Source organism: Sphaerodactylus townsendi, linkage group LG09 (genome assembly GCF_021028975.2).
Source record: "Sphaerodactylus townsendi isolate TG3544 linkage group LG09, MPM_Stown_v2.3, whole genome shotgun sequence".
In the NCBI taxonomy this organism is placed as follows: domain Eukaryota; kingdom Metazoa; phylum Chordata; class Lepidosauria; order Squamata; family Sphaerodactylidae; genus Sphaerodactylus; species Sphaerodactylus townsendi.
Window position 1 is genome coordinate 14994659 of NC_059433.1, and position 16235 is coordinate 15010893.

At 44.4% G+C, this 16235-nt stretch overlaps 1 protein-coding gene across 3 annotated transcripts in view; it reads left to right on the forward strand.

Annotated features, from left to right (window-relative positions):
• The window catches only part of ZCCHC2 (zinc finger CCHC-type containing 2), a 32462-nt gene extending 18964 nt beyond the window's left edge, over positions 1-13498 (forward strand). The window contains exons 11-14 of one of the 3 annotated variants that reach the window (XM_048507885.1): positions 1559-1653; positions 5846-5974; positions 9148-10614; positions 11433-13498. In XM_048507885.1, the coding sequence (XP_048363842.1) occupies positions 1559-1653; positions 5846-5974; positions 9148-10614; positions 11433-11476 (1735 nt within the window). In that variant the 3' untranslated portion in view covers positions 11477-13498. The remainder of the gene's footprint in view (positions 1-1558; positions 1654-5845; positions 5975-9147; positions 10615-11432) is intronic. The other 2 variants (XM_048507884.1, XM_048507886.1) reach the window with 2 other exon arrangements.
• The last annotated feature ends 2737 nt before the right edge of the window (positions 13499-16235 follow it).

A 16235-nucleotide genomic window follows, 5' to 3' on the forward strand; every position in this document is an offset into this window, starting at 1 on the left:
CTGAGGGAGTAGAGCTCCTCCTCCTGGTCTTGTGATTGTTTTGGCAAGAAAGCACTAGAGGGAGGAGAGGCGCTCCTAGTCTGTTAGAAAGCTTTGGAAATTTTTTCAGTGACTGCCCTCACACACACAGTCCTGCGCTATGGGCCTACACAGAAGCAATGAACATCCACACATTTTAAGCGGTGAACATACGCAGACAAAGCATGTACAAGCTGACTTAAGAGGAAAAGGAGGAAGTTGGATAGGGTTTTGGGGATGAGTGGTAGTTACCAGTCTCAAAGAGACATCCACAGAAAGGTACACTGAAGAAGAAAACCGGCATTTCCAGGAGCAAAGACCCCAGATGCGGGGGTGGGGGGGGCACGCACACACACACACTGAAAGGCCAAAGGAACGATATTGTACCCCGGAAGGGATCCTGAGGTGGTATGAGGTAGGAAAGCCCGAGACAGAGAATTGATTTCTTTTCTGGGGTTCCAGCAGAAAGATAGGAGAGGTTCGATGAGTCACCACGACCCAGGAGAATGCCTGGATTCTTCCCCTGAATACTGATTGATTGCTGGGTTGGGTGCAGATACTTCTAGTAATGGTTTGCTCGGGGTGCTGATTAAATCACCTTAAGGTGACTCAGTGGAGATGAGCTAGCCCCAGTGTCCAGCCAGTCATACTTTTAGGGCCTGTGGAAAAATTCAGCAGTTAGCTGCCCTCCTTGTCCAGGCTTGATATGCAGGATGGGTCTCAGAATTCTCTGAGAGGCATCCGTTTTGTGGGGAGCAGCATCTTGCTCTTATGCCAGTTTTTGCCCCCCTGAGCCTTCATGGCACTCCTTATCAGGGTCTGACTGCTTACACTCTATTGTACAGTGATGGCGAACCTATGGCACGGGTGCCAGAGGTGGCACTCGGAGCCCTCTCTGTGGGCACACACACACACAGAGTTCGCCATGTGGGGGGCAGAAAATCACCCCCCACACACACATCTAGGCTGGCCTGGGCCACTGAGTACGACATGTGCACACCGTGGTGAGCAGGGAGGACTCTGCTGGCAGGCCTGGTGCCTGTGCTCCGTGTGGCTTCTGCCCGAGGGGGGGAGGGTGCAGAGGAGGCAGAGATGCTAGAGAGGCACAGAGCAGTGCATGCAGGACTTGCTGGAAGCTAGAGCAGGCTGGCCCCTGCTCGAGCGGGTGGGGCAGAGGAAGAGGGAGCCAATCGGTTTTTTCTAAACTAAAACCTAAGGATTCAGGTTAAATTGCTGAGTTGGCACTTTGTGATAAATAACTGGGGTTTGGGTTGCAATTTGGGCACTCGGTCTCAAAAAGGTTCACCATCACTGCTATAGTAGATAGGTGCAGACTTCTCATGCAGTAGTCTAGTTATAGTTGCAAGGTTTCTACAAGCTATGTCCATATACCAAAGCTGAAGTTCCCTGTATCCCATAATGTAATACTTTCTGTTCTGGCCTCAGCATCTTGCTACTTTGAGCTTAATGAACTATCATCATCATCATACAACTATGATAATTTTTAATCCTTTTGGCAAATCTTTGTTTCCCTCCTCAGAGATAAAGCAAAGAAAACTGATACCAGGGTAACAATCAGAACTAACTGCGTAAGAGTCGCAGACAGTCACCACTTCCAGCCAGGAACAGCAAAAGGTGCGAAATCTATTTGAAGAATCTTTTAAATATAGTGGGACACTTCATAACAGTCTGTTTGATCTGTGCCATGGGTAAACATTTAGGTGCCGTGTGTATTACATTCATGCTTGGAATAGCTGTGCAGTATGTTGAGAACTGTGATGGCTACACGTTGTAGTATTCCCTTGATTAAAATAAAAGTCTGCTTTCCATGATTAGAATGTACACTGTTTATGTTAGAATTCTGCGGTTCCACCTGTGGGTTGTGCACTTGTGCAGAGCCAACTCCAGGAGCAGTCTGAAGTTTTAGCCTGGAAACTCATCTTCCCTTCCCCCACTCCTGCTGGTTTACTTATGCAGCATCTGAGGAGGACAAGCCCTTTCCTGCTCACTTCTCTTCTGATCACTGTGATAGCAAGAGCTTGAGGAACCATTGCCAGCGACCTCCTCAACCCTTCCTTCTCCCTCCATTTAGTTGTGGCTTTTGTATTCCGGATAGAGGGGCAACGTCCCTCATTTTGCTTGCACTGATGTTTTCTTCTAGTCCTGAGTGCTTGCGGCATGGAGATGCCCATTTTTAAAAAGACCAGTTCTTGGGAATGAAAGAAAACCCCATATGATGTGTCTTTGTCAGAAACATCAGATGGGCCCTTGTCCATGTTGTTGGAAATCCTTCATGGCATTATCAGACTACAGGGCATTGTACTGGAATAGCCCTGAGTAGCCAGGGCCTTGTTTGACTTGTGGGCCCTTTGGTTATGCCTGCAATGGAGAAATTATGTTGTGCCTCTGCCACCCCCATACTTCCCACATTGATCACCAGGGCCGATGTACAGGGCTGATGTACAGTCGTAGGAGGTTAAGAGCTCATGTATCTAATCTGGAGGAACCGGATTTGATTCCCAGCTCTGCCGCTTGAGCTGTGGAGGCTTATCTGGGGAATTCAGATTAGCCTGTACACTCCCACACACGACTCCCACACACGCCAGCTGGGTGACCTTGGGCTAGTCACAGCTTCTCAGAGCTCTCTCAGCCCCACCTACCTCACAGGGTGTTTGTTGTGAGGGGGGGAGGGCAAGGAGATTGTCAGCCCCTTTGAGTCTCCTGCAGGAGAGAAAGGGGGGATATAAATCCAAACTCTTCTTCTTCTGAGGGATTGGTACCTAAGCAGTTGATCATAGGTCTCACATCTGCAGGAGCTGAAGAAGGGAACAAACTGTTTTGCTGCACTTCTCATTTCTGGCAGCCTGCTCTTCCTCTGGTTGTTGTGTATGCAAGCCTAGTCTTCAGTACTCATCAATCACAGCTATACCTGGCAGTGATAGATTTCCATTCTGTTAGTGGTACTATTCAGTCCCTCTTGGGCTGGTCCTTGTTAGGCTTCTTACTGCATGTCCCTCAGATGCCTTCTCCAAGATGCCGTGTTGCATCCGATTGAAGGGAAAAACTGATGACAAACCCATATTTATTTCTCCTTCGGTCCCTTCTCTCCCTTGCAGGCAGGCGCTTGTCCAGCTCATCTATATGATTTGACTCTTTCTCCTGCCTCTTTTGACATTTGTAATTCTGGGATTAGAAATGTCAAGAGTGTAGCAGTTGGGGGAATGCACCACCCATCATAACCCCACGTGACGGTTAACTTAGGAAGGATATCAAGATAAATGAGTGGGACAGGGGTGTGTGTGTGTGTTTTGTTTTTTTGCAAATTCACCCTTGGGCCTCTGCATGGAGAAGTGTTGTTCTGGCACCATCACTCCTTGCTGTTTATAACATGAATCTGACAGGAGCTTCTGTTGTGTGGTCCCTTGAATTCTACATTCTCACACCTCTGCGACAGCATCTTCAGCACCCTTTGATTGCTGTAGTTCACTGCCTCATTTAGTGGCTTCAGTACTGACTTGTGGTTTAGAACAACCAGCTGCTTAGAACTAGTGGCCTCCTGTGTGGTGGTTACCTCAGCAATCACTTAGGTTGCACTTCTTTTAGCGAAGCATATGAAGCAGCATCTTCCCTCCTCGTTTGGACTCCAGTTCAAATTAATTGGGAACATCTCGAAGTAAGAAGCTGAAGAAGTTTGACAAGAATAAAAAGCAGAGCTGAAAGAAGTTTTTGTGTGTGTTGAAATGGAAGAGGTCCTTGATTGTGCGAAAATGGCGGATACACTGCTGTGCTGAAACTTGTAACCTGCCTATTTACTTTGGGATGTCCATTTTTATTTTCTTTCCTGATATGCAGGATGGGGAAACCTTCCCCACTCCAAATGCGCAAAAAGCACTAGCTGCCTATTTGGTGAGACTCATTTGTTCAGAAATAGGGATGTGCAGCTCCCAAAAATTGGGGTTTTTTCCCCTGATCCAGGTATTAGGGAGCTGAAAATGTCATTATCCCTGGTTTCTTGCTGTCCAAATACCACTTTAGTATTCAAATGTGGGTTTTGTTCAGGGTTCCATTTTTTAAAACTTTTTTAAAAAAATTCTTTTTTGAATCTTACTGGTAGGGTGGTTTTCAAAGCTACTGGCACTAACATTCCAGTGGAACTGCAATTTTCAGTCCTTCAAATAACTCCCAAATTTCAACTGAATTGGACCTTTGAATGAGGCACCTTTAGCCATCTTCCATCAATTCCTATAGGGAATAATATGTTTTAAAATGTTGAAAAAGGAATCTTGCTAATCTACAGACTAAAAATAACCCAAATCCACTGAATAGAAATGTTGTTGTCAGCCTGGCAAATGTAAAACCAAAGAATTCAGCCAATGTGAAAATTGATAATCCACAGCAAAATGAAACCTGAGCATCCAGGTCAATGTACAACCCCAAAATTGCCCAAGCCTAGTTGAACAGGAACTATTGCAAGCCTAGCACATATAAAACCAGGCGTTCTTGCCAATGTACAACCTGAGAATCTACAGCCGATCAAGCCTGAAGGGAGAAAAAGTAACCCTGACATGAAGCACCTCCAGCAAAGAACATACATAATCTGAGACAAATCAATCTGGCAAGCCCACACCAAGCCCGTGAAGACACAAGCACTCCTTGTAGCCTTCAAAAACTAGCTCCCAATATTGCCAGTTAAACTTTTATGTTTCCAGGATTTTCGGGACCCACCTCTGTACCCTGGAGAATTCCAGATACCATCTGCAGATCCAAATATAACGGAAAAATATCTGGAAAATGGTAGCTTGGTTATATTCCAACACACATCCCAATTGAAGAATGTTATTTTCCCCCTCCTTTACTGCTATTGTATTGCTTGTTTTTCTAATCCTGAGGAGGATCTGCAGGGTCCCTCCATCCTCCCCACAGCTTGCCTTGAGAGCTGGCTGCTTCCGTTAGAAGCTTGCCAAGCTACTGATTCACCTGGAGTCGAGGGTCATTCTCCCAGAGCAATGGCTGTGCCACCTCCATTGGTAGGAAACAAACACCTCTACAAAAGGCAGGACAGCTGCCTAGTCCATTCCTTCCATCTCAACCAGTTGTACACTTCACATGCAACATTTGGCTGAGCAGTCCTTCCTCACCATTCTCTGCAAACTACAAACAGAAATCATGAAGACTAACAAAGGCACTGCAATTTCAAAACTGTGCCAAATATTGCAATTTTACGAAACAGACCATTTTATGATAAAGCAATAAAAGTAAGCTTGGGCTTCTTAAGGAAGTTACTGTATATACCTCAGTTTTTCAAAATGTTCCATTCCCCCATGGCTTAAAAAATCCCCCTTTTTTCATTTTTGAACTTGTGTGACTTGTGGCAGAGCTGGCTTTACAGGCAGATGGCAAATATCTGCCATTTTCTCCCCACTGGTTGAAAGTTTGGCATTTCAGGAGGCAGTAGGAGCTGTGGTGCAAAGTGGGAGGCCATCAAAATCTTTCTGGTGAACTAATTCCTTTTATAATTATGTAGGATGCAACCCTATATTCTGTGACAGGAAGATCAGGTAGAAATCCCACTGGGCATTCTCGACTTTTTGCTTGTGCTTAAGTAACTCTTTAGATCTCTGACATGGATGCTAATGTATCATAGTGATGAAGAGCACTGTAAGGGGTTTTATGTTTGCTATGGGGCTACATTTACATGTGTTAATTGTCAAATACAGCCACATTAGATAGATGCCTAGTTTATGGGTAAAAGAGTCAGAGAAGCACAGCTGAATGCGTAATCTTATAGTGTTTGGCAATAACCTTGCTGATATCAAATTTCTTTTAGATTCAAATTTAGACATTACTATTGGACATGACCCATGTGGAGAAACCTCTTCAGAGAGTTACAGTTCTCCTTCTAGTCCACGGCATGATGGAAGGGAAAGCTTTGAAAGTGAAGAAGAAAAGGACAGAGGTTGTATTTGTGGAGCATGTGTGTGTTTAAAATAATCTTGACACTCACAGATGGTGGTACACTAGGAATATTCAGAATCTATTTAGTGCTCGTCTCTTTTCATTTGGATTCGTTTTCATGGTAAAACATCAGGGATAAACTTCCAAAACTTTGACTGTGGTAACATTAATTAGAATATGATAAATTCAAAATCTGGAACCTTCCTGTGCAGAAAGAAAGTCTCATTCTGAAATCTACCATGTTTGTGTCACTTTCTGTAGCCCCTCTCTAGCTAAGTCATTATCGTCTTTGTAAGAGCTGTATTTCTTCAGAAAATAGGATGCTGCATCTAGCCTTATAAAATTCCTATTGTTCTTTGTGGTCTCTGTGCATCACGATGATGGGTGGAGTCAAGTATGTGCAAATTCAAACTGGAGAAACTTGAGAACTAAGCTTAAGGAGATTTTTTGGCACTACCACTACTACCTAGTGGTAATACACTTACTCAGAGGGTGGAGCCGAGGGCCTTGCTTCATCTTTCACTACACTTGAAGGCATGCAGAATTTCTGTCCATGCCTTTTTGTGAGCTCAACTGTTTTTCTCCTACTTAAAAGGCAGAGGGTGAAGAAATTCTGTTTTTTCCATCCTAAATCTTTGCCTTTGGAGCTCAGGGGACACCAGATTTTTTCCCCTCCTTTGCTGCCCCCCCTTTTTCTTTTCCACTTTTTTTCTGCTCTTGTTTATGGGACAGAAATCGACTTTTAAAGTGCTGCATCTTCCCTGAGGTTCCCTGTTAGATATAGTTATGTCAAGTGTTTGCAGCTGGAGAATAACATCAGGTTGGTTCTAGTTCTAGCAATGGAAGCTCAAACCTGCATGCAACACTTTCCATTCAGCTCCAGAATGGATGATGGCTTCAAGAGGTTCAGGAACTCCGGTCCACTGCGCATCCTGTGGGCCTATCACCTGGTCCCTGACCTCGAGGGCAGTGCTCTTATTATTGCCCCTGTCAGAGACTTCCCCTCCATCTCTTCCTCTTGCTGTTTTGCTACTTCCTTCTCCAGGGTGACCTTCTGTCAGCCACAGTTGTCATTGTAGTTCTCCAACACTGCAGTGTCTTCCAAGTGCATTTCTTGACAGCTTCCCTTAGACATATCCATGCTACACAACTACTTTCCACCATAGGAATGCACTGCTGATGATGCCTGGGTCCTAAGCGTTATTTGCATAAGTTACACTATAGAGTTTCTGACCGTGGCACCCACCTCATTGGTTAGGCTGCCCTCCCTTCTCATCTGGAAGTCTCTCTTCTGTTTTCAACTGATGCCATCAGTCCTGCTTCAGCCTCTCAAAAGAGGACAGGATTCTATTCCCACAGTTTCATGCTGCCCAAGAGAGACGGTGCCCAAGAGAGACAACAAAACAAGAATAATAAAAAGGAAGAACCCTGGAGAGTATATGGGGTTGATGGCAGAGATGCAGACAACAGGAAGTTAGCTACCTGTCCTGGACTTTAGGTGGATGAACTGCTGCATCCTCACCAAAACAGTTTGGATGGTGTCCTTGGGTGCCATTATATAGTGACTTCGTTTACCACTCAGCAAAGAAGCAAGTAGATACCTTTTTCTCTCTCATTTTCTCTACCAGCTGGCAAAGCAGCGATTTACCTGCCCACCCTACCTGTTGCTTTACTAGGGCCATGGCAAACTGCACAGTTTTTGTTCAAGGTATACCCATCTCAGATGTCTGCGAGGCAGCAACCTGGTCACAGTCTTCAACCTTTGTACAGTACCACTTCTCAAACATTCAAGAGCCCAAACGGACATGGGTTTGGGCCAAGCTGTAATGACCACCTGTTCCAATGAAATATACATGTTGCCGTCTCCAGTGGGAGCCAGTGGGTCAGCTTGCTAGTCATATCCCATCATTATGATGCACAGAGACCATGAAGAAGAACAGGTTGCTAACTGGTCACTTGTCTTCTTTGAGTGATGGTCATCTGTGCAGTCACACAACCTGTCCGACTTTCTTGCAGACATTTTCCTTTTTCTCTCCTGCAATGTCTTTAGAAAAATTAACTTGGTGGGAAGTGCAGTTCTGCCCTCTCTGGGCTTGTGTGTTGCCATCAGTGTTGAAGACTCCCTTTAATCTTGGCTCTAGAAGTTTCTCCCATTTGAATCTGTGTCTGATCAATTCCTGTTAGCATGACTGCACAGAGGACCACTCAAAGAACAAAAGTTATTGGTGAGCAACCTGCTCTTTTCTACAGTCTTTTTAACCTTCCACCTGTGTTCAGAGTGAATTGCCTTTGCTAACCTTCTAGAGCAGTGGTGGTGAACCTTTGGCACTCCAGATGTTATGGCCAATTGACCATGCTGGCAGGGGCTGATGGGAATTGTAGTCCATAACATCTGGAGTGCCAAAGGTTCGCCACCACGGTTCTAGAGCAACAGGTAGCTAACTTCCTGTTGGCTGCATCTCTGCCATCAACCCCATATACTCTCTTCCTTTTTATTACTCTTGTTTTGTTGTCTGAATGTAGAAAAGAACACTGACTGGGGAAAGCAAGTAATAGGAACACCTTACACAAAGCTAGCTTTTTCTGGCTTGGCTCATTTGACAGATTGTGGCTGTTCTTGAATTGATGCAACTTTTATATCGGACATTTTATATTTCACTTTTTAAGGAGAATAGACTTTCAGCAATAAACCATTTTAGCTTTTTTGCTTCCAGCAGTTAAAACTGCTCATATATTTGTACACAGCATTTTATATCTCACCCACTGGACAATTAATGCATAAGATACTGCCGTCCAGGGCATTTCAAAAGCATTTTAGTAGTAACACAACTTGCCTCATGATCATTACTTTTGTGGCCCAGAGTACTCTTGAGTAGTAATACTTCTGAAAAGTTTATCTGTCCAGTTTCTGTGGTGCTTGTTAATTTCTTTTTGGTCTGGGTATATGAAAACCACCATGAATACCTCATTAAGGAGAGCACAGGGCATAAAGATGTGAAAGAAATTAAAAAAAATTGTCAGCTGCTGTAATTCACTCGATTATCAATCTGACTTTTTTGTTAGTGTTGTAGAACATCTCAACTACTATTACGGCAGTCGGGGGTGGGGGTAAAACTGGGAAATTTTAAAAAAACTTGAAAATCAATAGCTTAACGATGACTTCTTTCCCCACAGACACAGACAGCAATTCTGAAGATTCTGGGAACCAAAATGTGTTGAGATTTACTGCTTATAGCAGCGAAGATGTCAATAAATCACCTGCACGTCTGTCAGTGAGAACTCAACGTGGAAATATTGTAGAAGATCCCCTCAGTTCACAGTTCAAACCCATTTCCTTTATGCACTGTCTGATGCACAGTGGCGCACAGAAGCCCGAGATGGCCATTCCACCGCGTGTATCTGCTGACGGAAAAACTTTGGGAATGGTTGGTGGTGGTTCTGTTGCCCTTTCCCCAGCGAGAGAGCCTGCTGCAAACTCAGCTGTCGGGATGGGCTCCGCTGGCGTATCTGAAAAACACCTTGAACTTCTTTCTCCCGCTTTGCCGACCACGTTCCTTCCATCCACAATCCAGCCTGCTAGCCCTGCTTTACAACCCGCAATACACAGAATGAAAATCTGTTCGTCGCAGGCCTCATCGGAAGGTTGCATCGTGAGCGGACTGCAGCAGCCAGCAGGGAATTTAAGCATTGGATCACCAAACACTGCCTTTCTCCCAGTCCACAACCCAGGTAACTTTTCCGGATCTGCAGTTTCTGTTACAGATCCCGTGTCAAAATCTGCATCCCATGTTGTGGGCCTAAATCAAGTGGTCCCTCATGTTGAGGGAAACTCTGGAGCGATCCCTCAGCCTTCCAGCCTAAAAGTGGTAGTTCCCGCAGCTGGTATCTCGACAGGACTTCCACCAGCTCCTTTTACTGTACCAGTGACTCTTCATACTACCAGTGTGCTGCCCAATCAGAGTACGACTGTGCTGAACACTGTTGCCTCGACACCATCTCCGTCACCTGGCCTGTGTGTCAGTCAGGTCCAGCCTACTGTTCCTCCTGCGGTACCGACTCACACGCCAGGACCTGCCCCTAGCCCGAGCCCTGCTCTAACACACAGCACCGCACAGAGTGACAACACCTCGTATATCAGTGCTGCTGGAAATACTAGTGCTAATGGGACTTTGCTATCTCCACAGCAGTTGGGGTCTGGGCCCTGTGGGTCCTGCGGTCGCAGATGTAGCTGTGGGACCAACGGAAACCTTCAAGTTAACAGTTACTTTTATCATAACCCGCTTCACGGACACGTCTACCGAGTTCCACCTTTCTTCCCTCTGCCATCGCTTTGCAATGGTAGCTACCTCAACCAAGCACATCAGACTAACGGAACTCAAATCCCTTTCTACTTGCCTCGGGCCCCGTACGCAAACGGGCTGATGCATGACCCTGTCATGGGGAGCCAGACCAACTATGGCATGCAGCAGCAGATGGCAGGATATGGGAGGTTCTATCCTGTGTACCCAGCTCCAAATGTAGTTGCCAATGCTAATGGATCAGGGCCCAAGAAGAATGGGAATGTGTCCTGTTATAATTGTGGTGTTAGTGGGCACTATGCACAGGACTGTAAGCAGTCATCCATGGAGGCCGGTCAACAAGGTAATCATCACCCCCAACACAGTTGCTTCTGAGTTCACCTCTCTTATTGACCCTGCTGATCCCCTGTCCTGCTGCTGTTTGTGGTTTGTATGACTCTGTGTGATTGGCTGTAATATCCACTTAGAAGTTTGTAATTGGCCCAAATAGGTACATCGTCCGAATAGAACAAAGGGAGCATTTGTTGACAACCAGTCATGCTTGGCTGCAGGAAAAAAACAAATCAGAACTAGCTTAGTATACTTTCCTGGCTGTTAGAAATTATGCTGCCAAAATGCGAGTCTTTGTTCGAGATGGAACCCAAAGCAGTCAGATACAAAACCTCTTGGCTTTTAAAATGATCGCTCACACTTGTTTCATATGTTGTGTGCTTGATCAAACTAATATGGGCCGTTTGTACCTATGCATTAGATATTCTGTTGCCTTCCTCCTCGATCTTGGTAGATCAGAGATATTTGTTACAAAGGACATAGATGTGCATACATGTGAATAAGCTATTGCAGTTAACGGGTGCCGTCATTTGCAAAATTTAAATGTTTTGTAATTGCAAATGTTAAAAGTAATATTTTCTTCCCTTTGCTTTTTCTGGCGTAGTTCTGTCTTGTGAAATGTTAGAGGAAAATACCAATTTGGTCACCACGAAATTCTAAAGCTGTCTACATATTATTCGATTCCACAGCTTCAGAATTTCAGCATGTCACCAAAAAAGGTGGAAATATTTTAGAATTTCAAGTCTAGTGCACTCTTATTTGTTTTAACGTTCATTTTGGAGAAATGTTTTTTAGAATGACTTCCTTTTTTATTTACATACCAACTTACAGGTAGGCTATACAACTTCAGAAGCCTCCTATGGATAGTAGAATAGCCTTTTGGGAGAGTATGTTCACTTTGCTTCTTTGTAGCTTTTTATACTTTTATTCTAAGTGAAAGCGGTGACTCAGTAAGTTCTTTTTCCTGTTCTAGGCACTTACAGATTGAGATATGCACCTCCCCCACCCCCTTCTAATGATACGTTGGATTCTGCTGACTGAAACCAAGTAAACATTGCCTACATACCAAAATGAAGGTTGGGAAATCTGGGGGATTCTTTGGATTTGAGAGATTCCGTGTGTGTGCTTTCAAAAAATATTCTGTTGCATTTTTTTTCCCCCATTGCTCATGAACTTTTGTTTTCATGTGGAAGAAGAAAGCAGTATTGCCCGTGGTCTGACTTGCAAAAAAGCATGTTGCCATCTCAGCCAATCAATCCAGTGAGCATTTGAATGAATAGACTTTTGCACTGAAGACAAAACACATGCAATGTTTACTGCATTTTTTTTTAAAGAAAGTCATTCGACCTCTGACTACACTGGTTGAACAGCCATATGTTTGAAAAGAGAAACTGGGTCATGCTCCCTAAAGTCATCTTTCCGTTCCCCTCCTCCTTCTCCTGCTGATACGTGTCCTTTCCCTCCCTTGGCTGGGTCTTCATGTCTCCATGGGACTGGGTAGGATACTCAGCGGTTTAAATAGAGCCTGCCCATAACTCTAGTAAACTGAGTTCCTCTGTCTGTAAACTGATGGGGGGCCACTGATTTCTCATTAAACTGAAAACTCTTCAACAGTGTGTATGCATTATCTGACAAATATATAGCTCTTATGTGCCTAAATGAAAATACATAGGATGGGGAAGGCTTAAAACAGTATGAACTTCAAAACCGATTTCCGAAATAGAAATAAGTTGGACAATTTTGCTTCTGTTGTAGTTCTGTGTTTGTTTATTTTTTAAGCCTGTTGATTCTAAGTCAAAATGGGACGGGGAGCCTGGTCTGAATGCCTTCGCTTGTGTGTCCACATTTGTGATGAAAGTTGGCAGTGAGAACCTTTGTACTTTAGTTTGTCAGTACAAAAGAAACATGACTTGATTTTAACTTTTCCCCTTTAGGCTGTTACAGTGTCGTATTTCGAATGTAAAATGTTATTTTCTTTTTTCCCAATCTGGACAGAAACCTGTGTGTATTTTACAGCACCAAATTGGGTATTTCTAGAACCAGAACCAGTCTACCAAATAGCAATGTCACTTTCTTATGACAACTTACCACTGTGTGATCACAGTATAATGTGAAAGACTCCAATGAGTGTGAAGATTGATCATGTCCGTGTCATGTCACAAGGTGTAATGCTGCTGTATTTTATTTCTAAAAGCCAATATATCCTAAATTGCTTCCAGGTAATATTTTTGATTTCTTAAATGCACTGAATTTATCTGGAAGAAGACTTCTGACTGTTGAAATGAACACTGAATTACCACAATTTGTGTACCCATAGGTATTCGCATTCCTCACGATTCATAGCAGAAATATAGATTTTACTTATTTGGAAAAAAAATTAGATGCACATGCGGCAGAACAAAGTCCATTTTAGGATCAGTCAGCTAACTGCTAAAGGAGAAAAACTTGAAAATTTGATTTACAACATTTCTTCATAGATAGCATTTATATTTATAGCACCAATATATTTTGAGATTGGGGAGTTAAAGGGTAGATGAGAGCTTTTAATTTAAAGAAAATTAGCATAGAAATTCTTTTTTGTTAAAATATTTTATTTGCTCTGGGTATCTTGGACCATATTAAAATGAAATAACTGCTTCTGAGTTTAGTGAGGGTGCGAAAGCACCAGTGGACTCGCATTCTGAATTATCTGCCAGTTTAGGGGCTTATTTTATGATTTAAGATACTGTACTGTAAATAGGAGGTACGTTGCCTTCTCTTTATTTGTATGTTTACCATATACTTTGATATTTGAAATGTGATGTACTGGAAAGGTCACTTATATTTCTAGAACAGATTGGATTTTATGCGGCATTTTTCCTTGAATTAACAGCAATAAAAAAGAAGGGGGAAAAGCATGTTTGCAGATACTGTACTTAATTATTTACGACAGCAAAATTGCCCGTTTCCCGGATGGGGGCTGAAAAACTATCATCAACAGCTTGCTCCCAAGACTCTAAACAACACAACATGGGATAGAAATATTCACAAGTGAGTTGAGAAGAGCGGGAATAATTTCCTAACCAAGGGAAGGTCTAGTTCAGGCCAGACTAAAAACGCCCTAAAAATTAGCTGATGGTTAAAACATTACAAATTATGTGGGGTAATTGAGCTTCATTGCTGGAGCGTGGTGGCTGTTCTCACACTGTTTCTGGTTACACAGATGTTCACCTTAATCTGTGACTTGCTAATTGTGACGTGTGTGTGTTTAAACTGGGTGCCGTACTCAGATCTCTGTTTCTCCCTTAGGGTACACTCTTCAGAACAGGAGGTGTGGGAGAGAATATATCCACACAAGGGGTGTCATTTATTTACAGGGCTTTTGTTGAAGCACGGGAAGACTGCTTCCCTCTTTGGTTAAATCAGAGAAGAGAATGCATGTGAATTGAAGAAACGGTTCAAACTTAATCTGAAGACCGGAACATAAATAACAGAAAAGGAAAAAAAATCAAAACAAGGGCAGGCAGATCTATGAGGAGTTGCTACATGTGAGATGCTAACCAAGTTATAAAGTGACTTTTTTGTTAAGGTTATGTACCATGCTGGATGGGACAAACATTCACTTACCTGCCTGAGATCCCAAAGTGGATTTATATTATTCTCCCTTTTACCCTCACAACATCTGTGAGGTAAGTTAAGGTGAGTGTGTGTGAATGGCTCAGAATGATCCAGGAGGATTCCATGTCAGAACGGGGATTTGAACCTGGGTCTCCTGGATGCTAGCCTGACACTCTTAACTGCTGGACCACACAGGAGTTCATTGTGGGTGGGGCAGAGGCGTAGCTCCAAGGGGGCGGGGGGTGACACTGGGCACGTGCCCCTGTGGGGGCATGGTGGGGGTGTTCCAGGGCGGGGTCGGAGGCCGCACCAGTGCACCCGGCGGTTTTTCCCTCTGCTACACCTCTGAGGTGGGGTGGAAGTGTTAGTGGTTTGGGAGCATCAGTATGCTTATCACTAACCTATCAAGTGAGCCTGGGGATGTTAATGGAAGTGGAAAGGACTTCCAATGAAAGACACCTGGCCATGTTTTTATGCATCCCACTAATTCAACACATGGAACAGGCAGTGGCTTAGGTAGCAGATACCTGAACGTATGAGCTGAAGCTGAGGCAGTGTGTATGCCTGAGGTTTGGAGTTAAGCAAGTTGGGTCCACCTAAAATCTGTTTGGACCCACCTAAAAAGCCGGGTAATGAAATTAACCTTGCTGTGAACAGTGCCTCAGTCTCTCCTGATTTGGTGATGCAGGCTGAGAAGTCTGCTTAGAAGTCGTCGGCGTTCTGACCTGAGCTTTCGGTGCCTGCGTGGCCCCCCCACGTCCAACATGAGCAGCTGATGGAGAACGCTGTGGTGCCTTGTGGGGCGGGGCTTGTTCTTGAGACTGCCCGTGTTTGCCTGCCTGAAGGCACTGGGTTTGCTGTGGAACGAGGAATAGTTGGGTGAGTCCCACATGAGTCTGCTGTGGCTTCTCAGAGGTTGAGGCCTATACATGACCCAGGGCCTTTGTGTGCATATTTTGTAGTATAAGGATTGTCAATCACTGCTGAGGTCTGGGAAGCTGAAGCCAAGCTATTGCTGGTTCACTTCAGAGGTTCAAGCTGTGATAGCAAAATACACGTACAAATTACAAGGCCCGTATTTTACAGTTGCACTTAACTGCTGTCTGAGGTGCAACTTAACCGCAGGTGGTGGACTCCAGTTCTTGATGAGGTCTGCTTAGGCCAGTGAGCAGTGGTTGTGGCTGCAATGAGTAGCTGATTGTGTTCTCAGTCTCACAACTTTACATATTCTATAAAAATAAAAGGAGATGTATTGTCGAAGGCTTTCACGGCCGGAATCACTGGGGTGCTGTGTGGTTCCCGGGCTGCATGGCCAGGTTCTAGCAGCATTTTCTCCTGACGTTTCGCCTGCATCTGTGGCTGGCATCTCCTAAAAGGAGATGGCTATGCCTCCTGGCTTTTGGAGTACATAAGAAAAAGGGTTACCAACTTCCAGGTGGAGACTGGAGATCTCCCAGACTTACAGCTGGTCTCAGGTGGCCCATCGTTTCCTTTGGAGAAATGGCTGCATTGAAGGGTAGAGCCCATGATGATGATATTCCACTGAATTCCCTCCCCAAACCCCATCATTCCCAGAAGCTCCAGGAATTTCCCAGCCCAGAGTTGGCAGCCCTAATAAGCAGGTGGAGGTTACACTGAACTTTGTGACAGGTATTAGATGCCTTCCCTTTGCCTTGGAAACTCAGTACAGGGTAGTAAGAAACACAAGGAAGTCTTCCGATCTCCAGGGAACTCTTGAGTGTTCCAGTCACAGCATAACTGGGAAGATGGATCCAGCATGTCCCTTTCTCCTGCCTTTCCATCTGGCACCAAGCTAGGGAATCCCGGGAAATAAACGATGGTATCAGCCTGGAAGTCCAGTCATGGAAGGCTGCTGGCCGGCTACAGTCACTCAAAAACAGCCATGCCGCATTGACTATGGGAAAGCATCTCTTTCACATTTTTAAACCAATGTTTTGGAGTTTCTCCCCAAAAAACTTATGTGAATTTTTTTCACTGCCTGAAGCTGAGCAGTAAGGTGAGCGGCCCACAAGGATC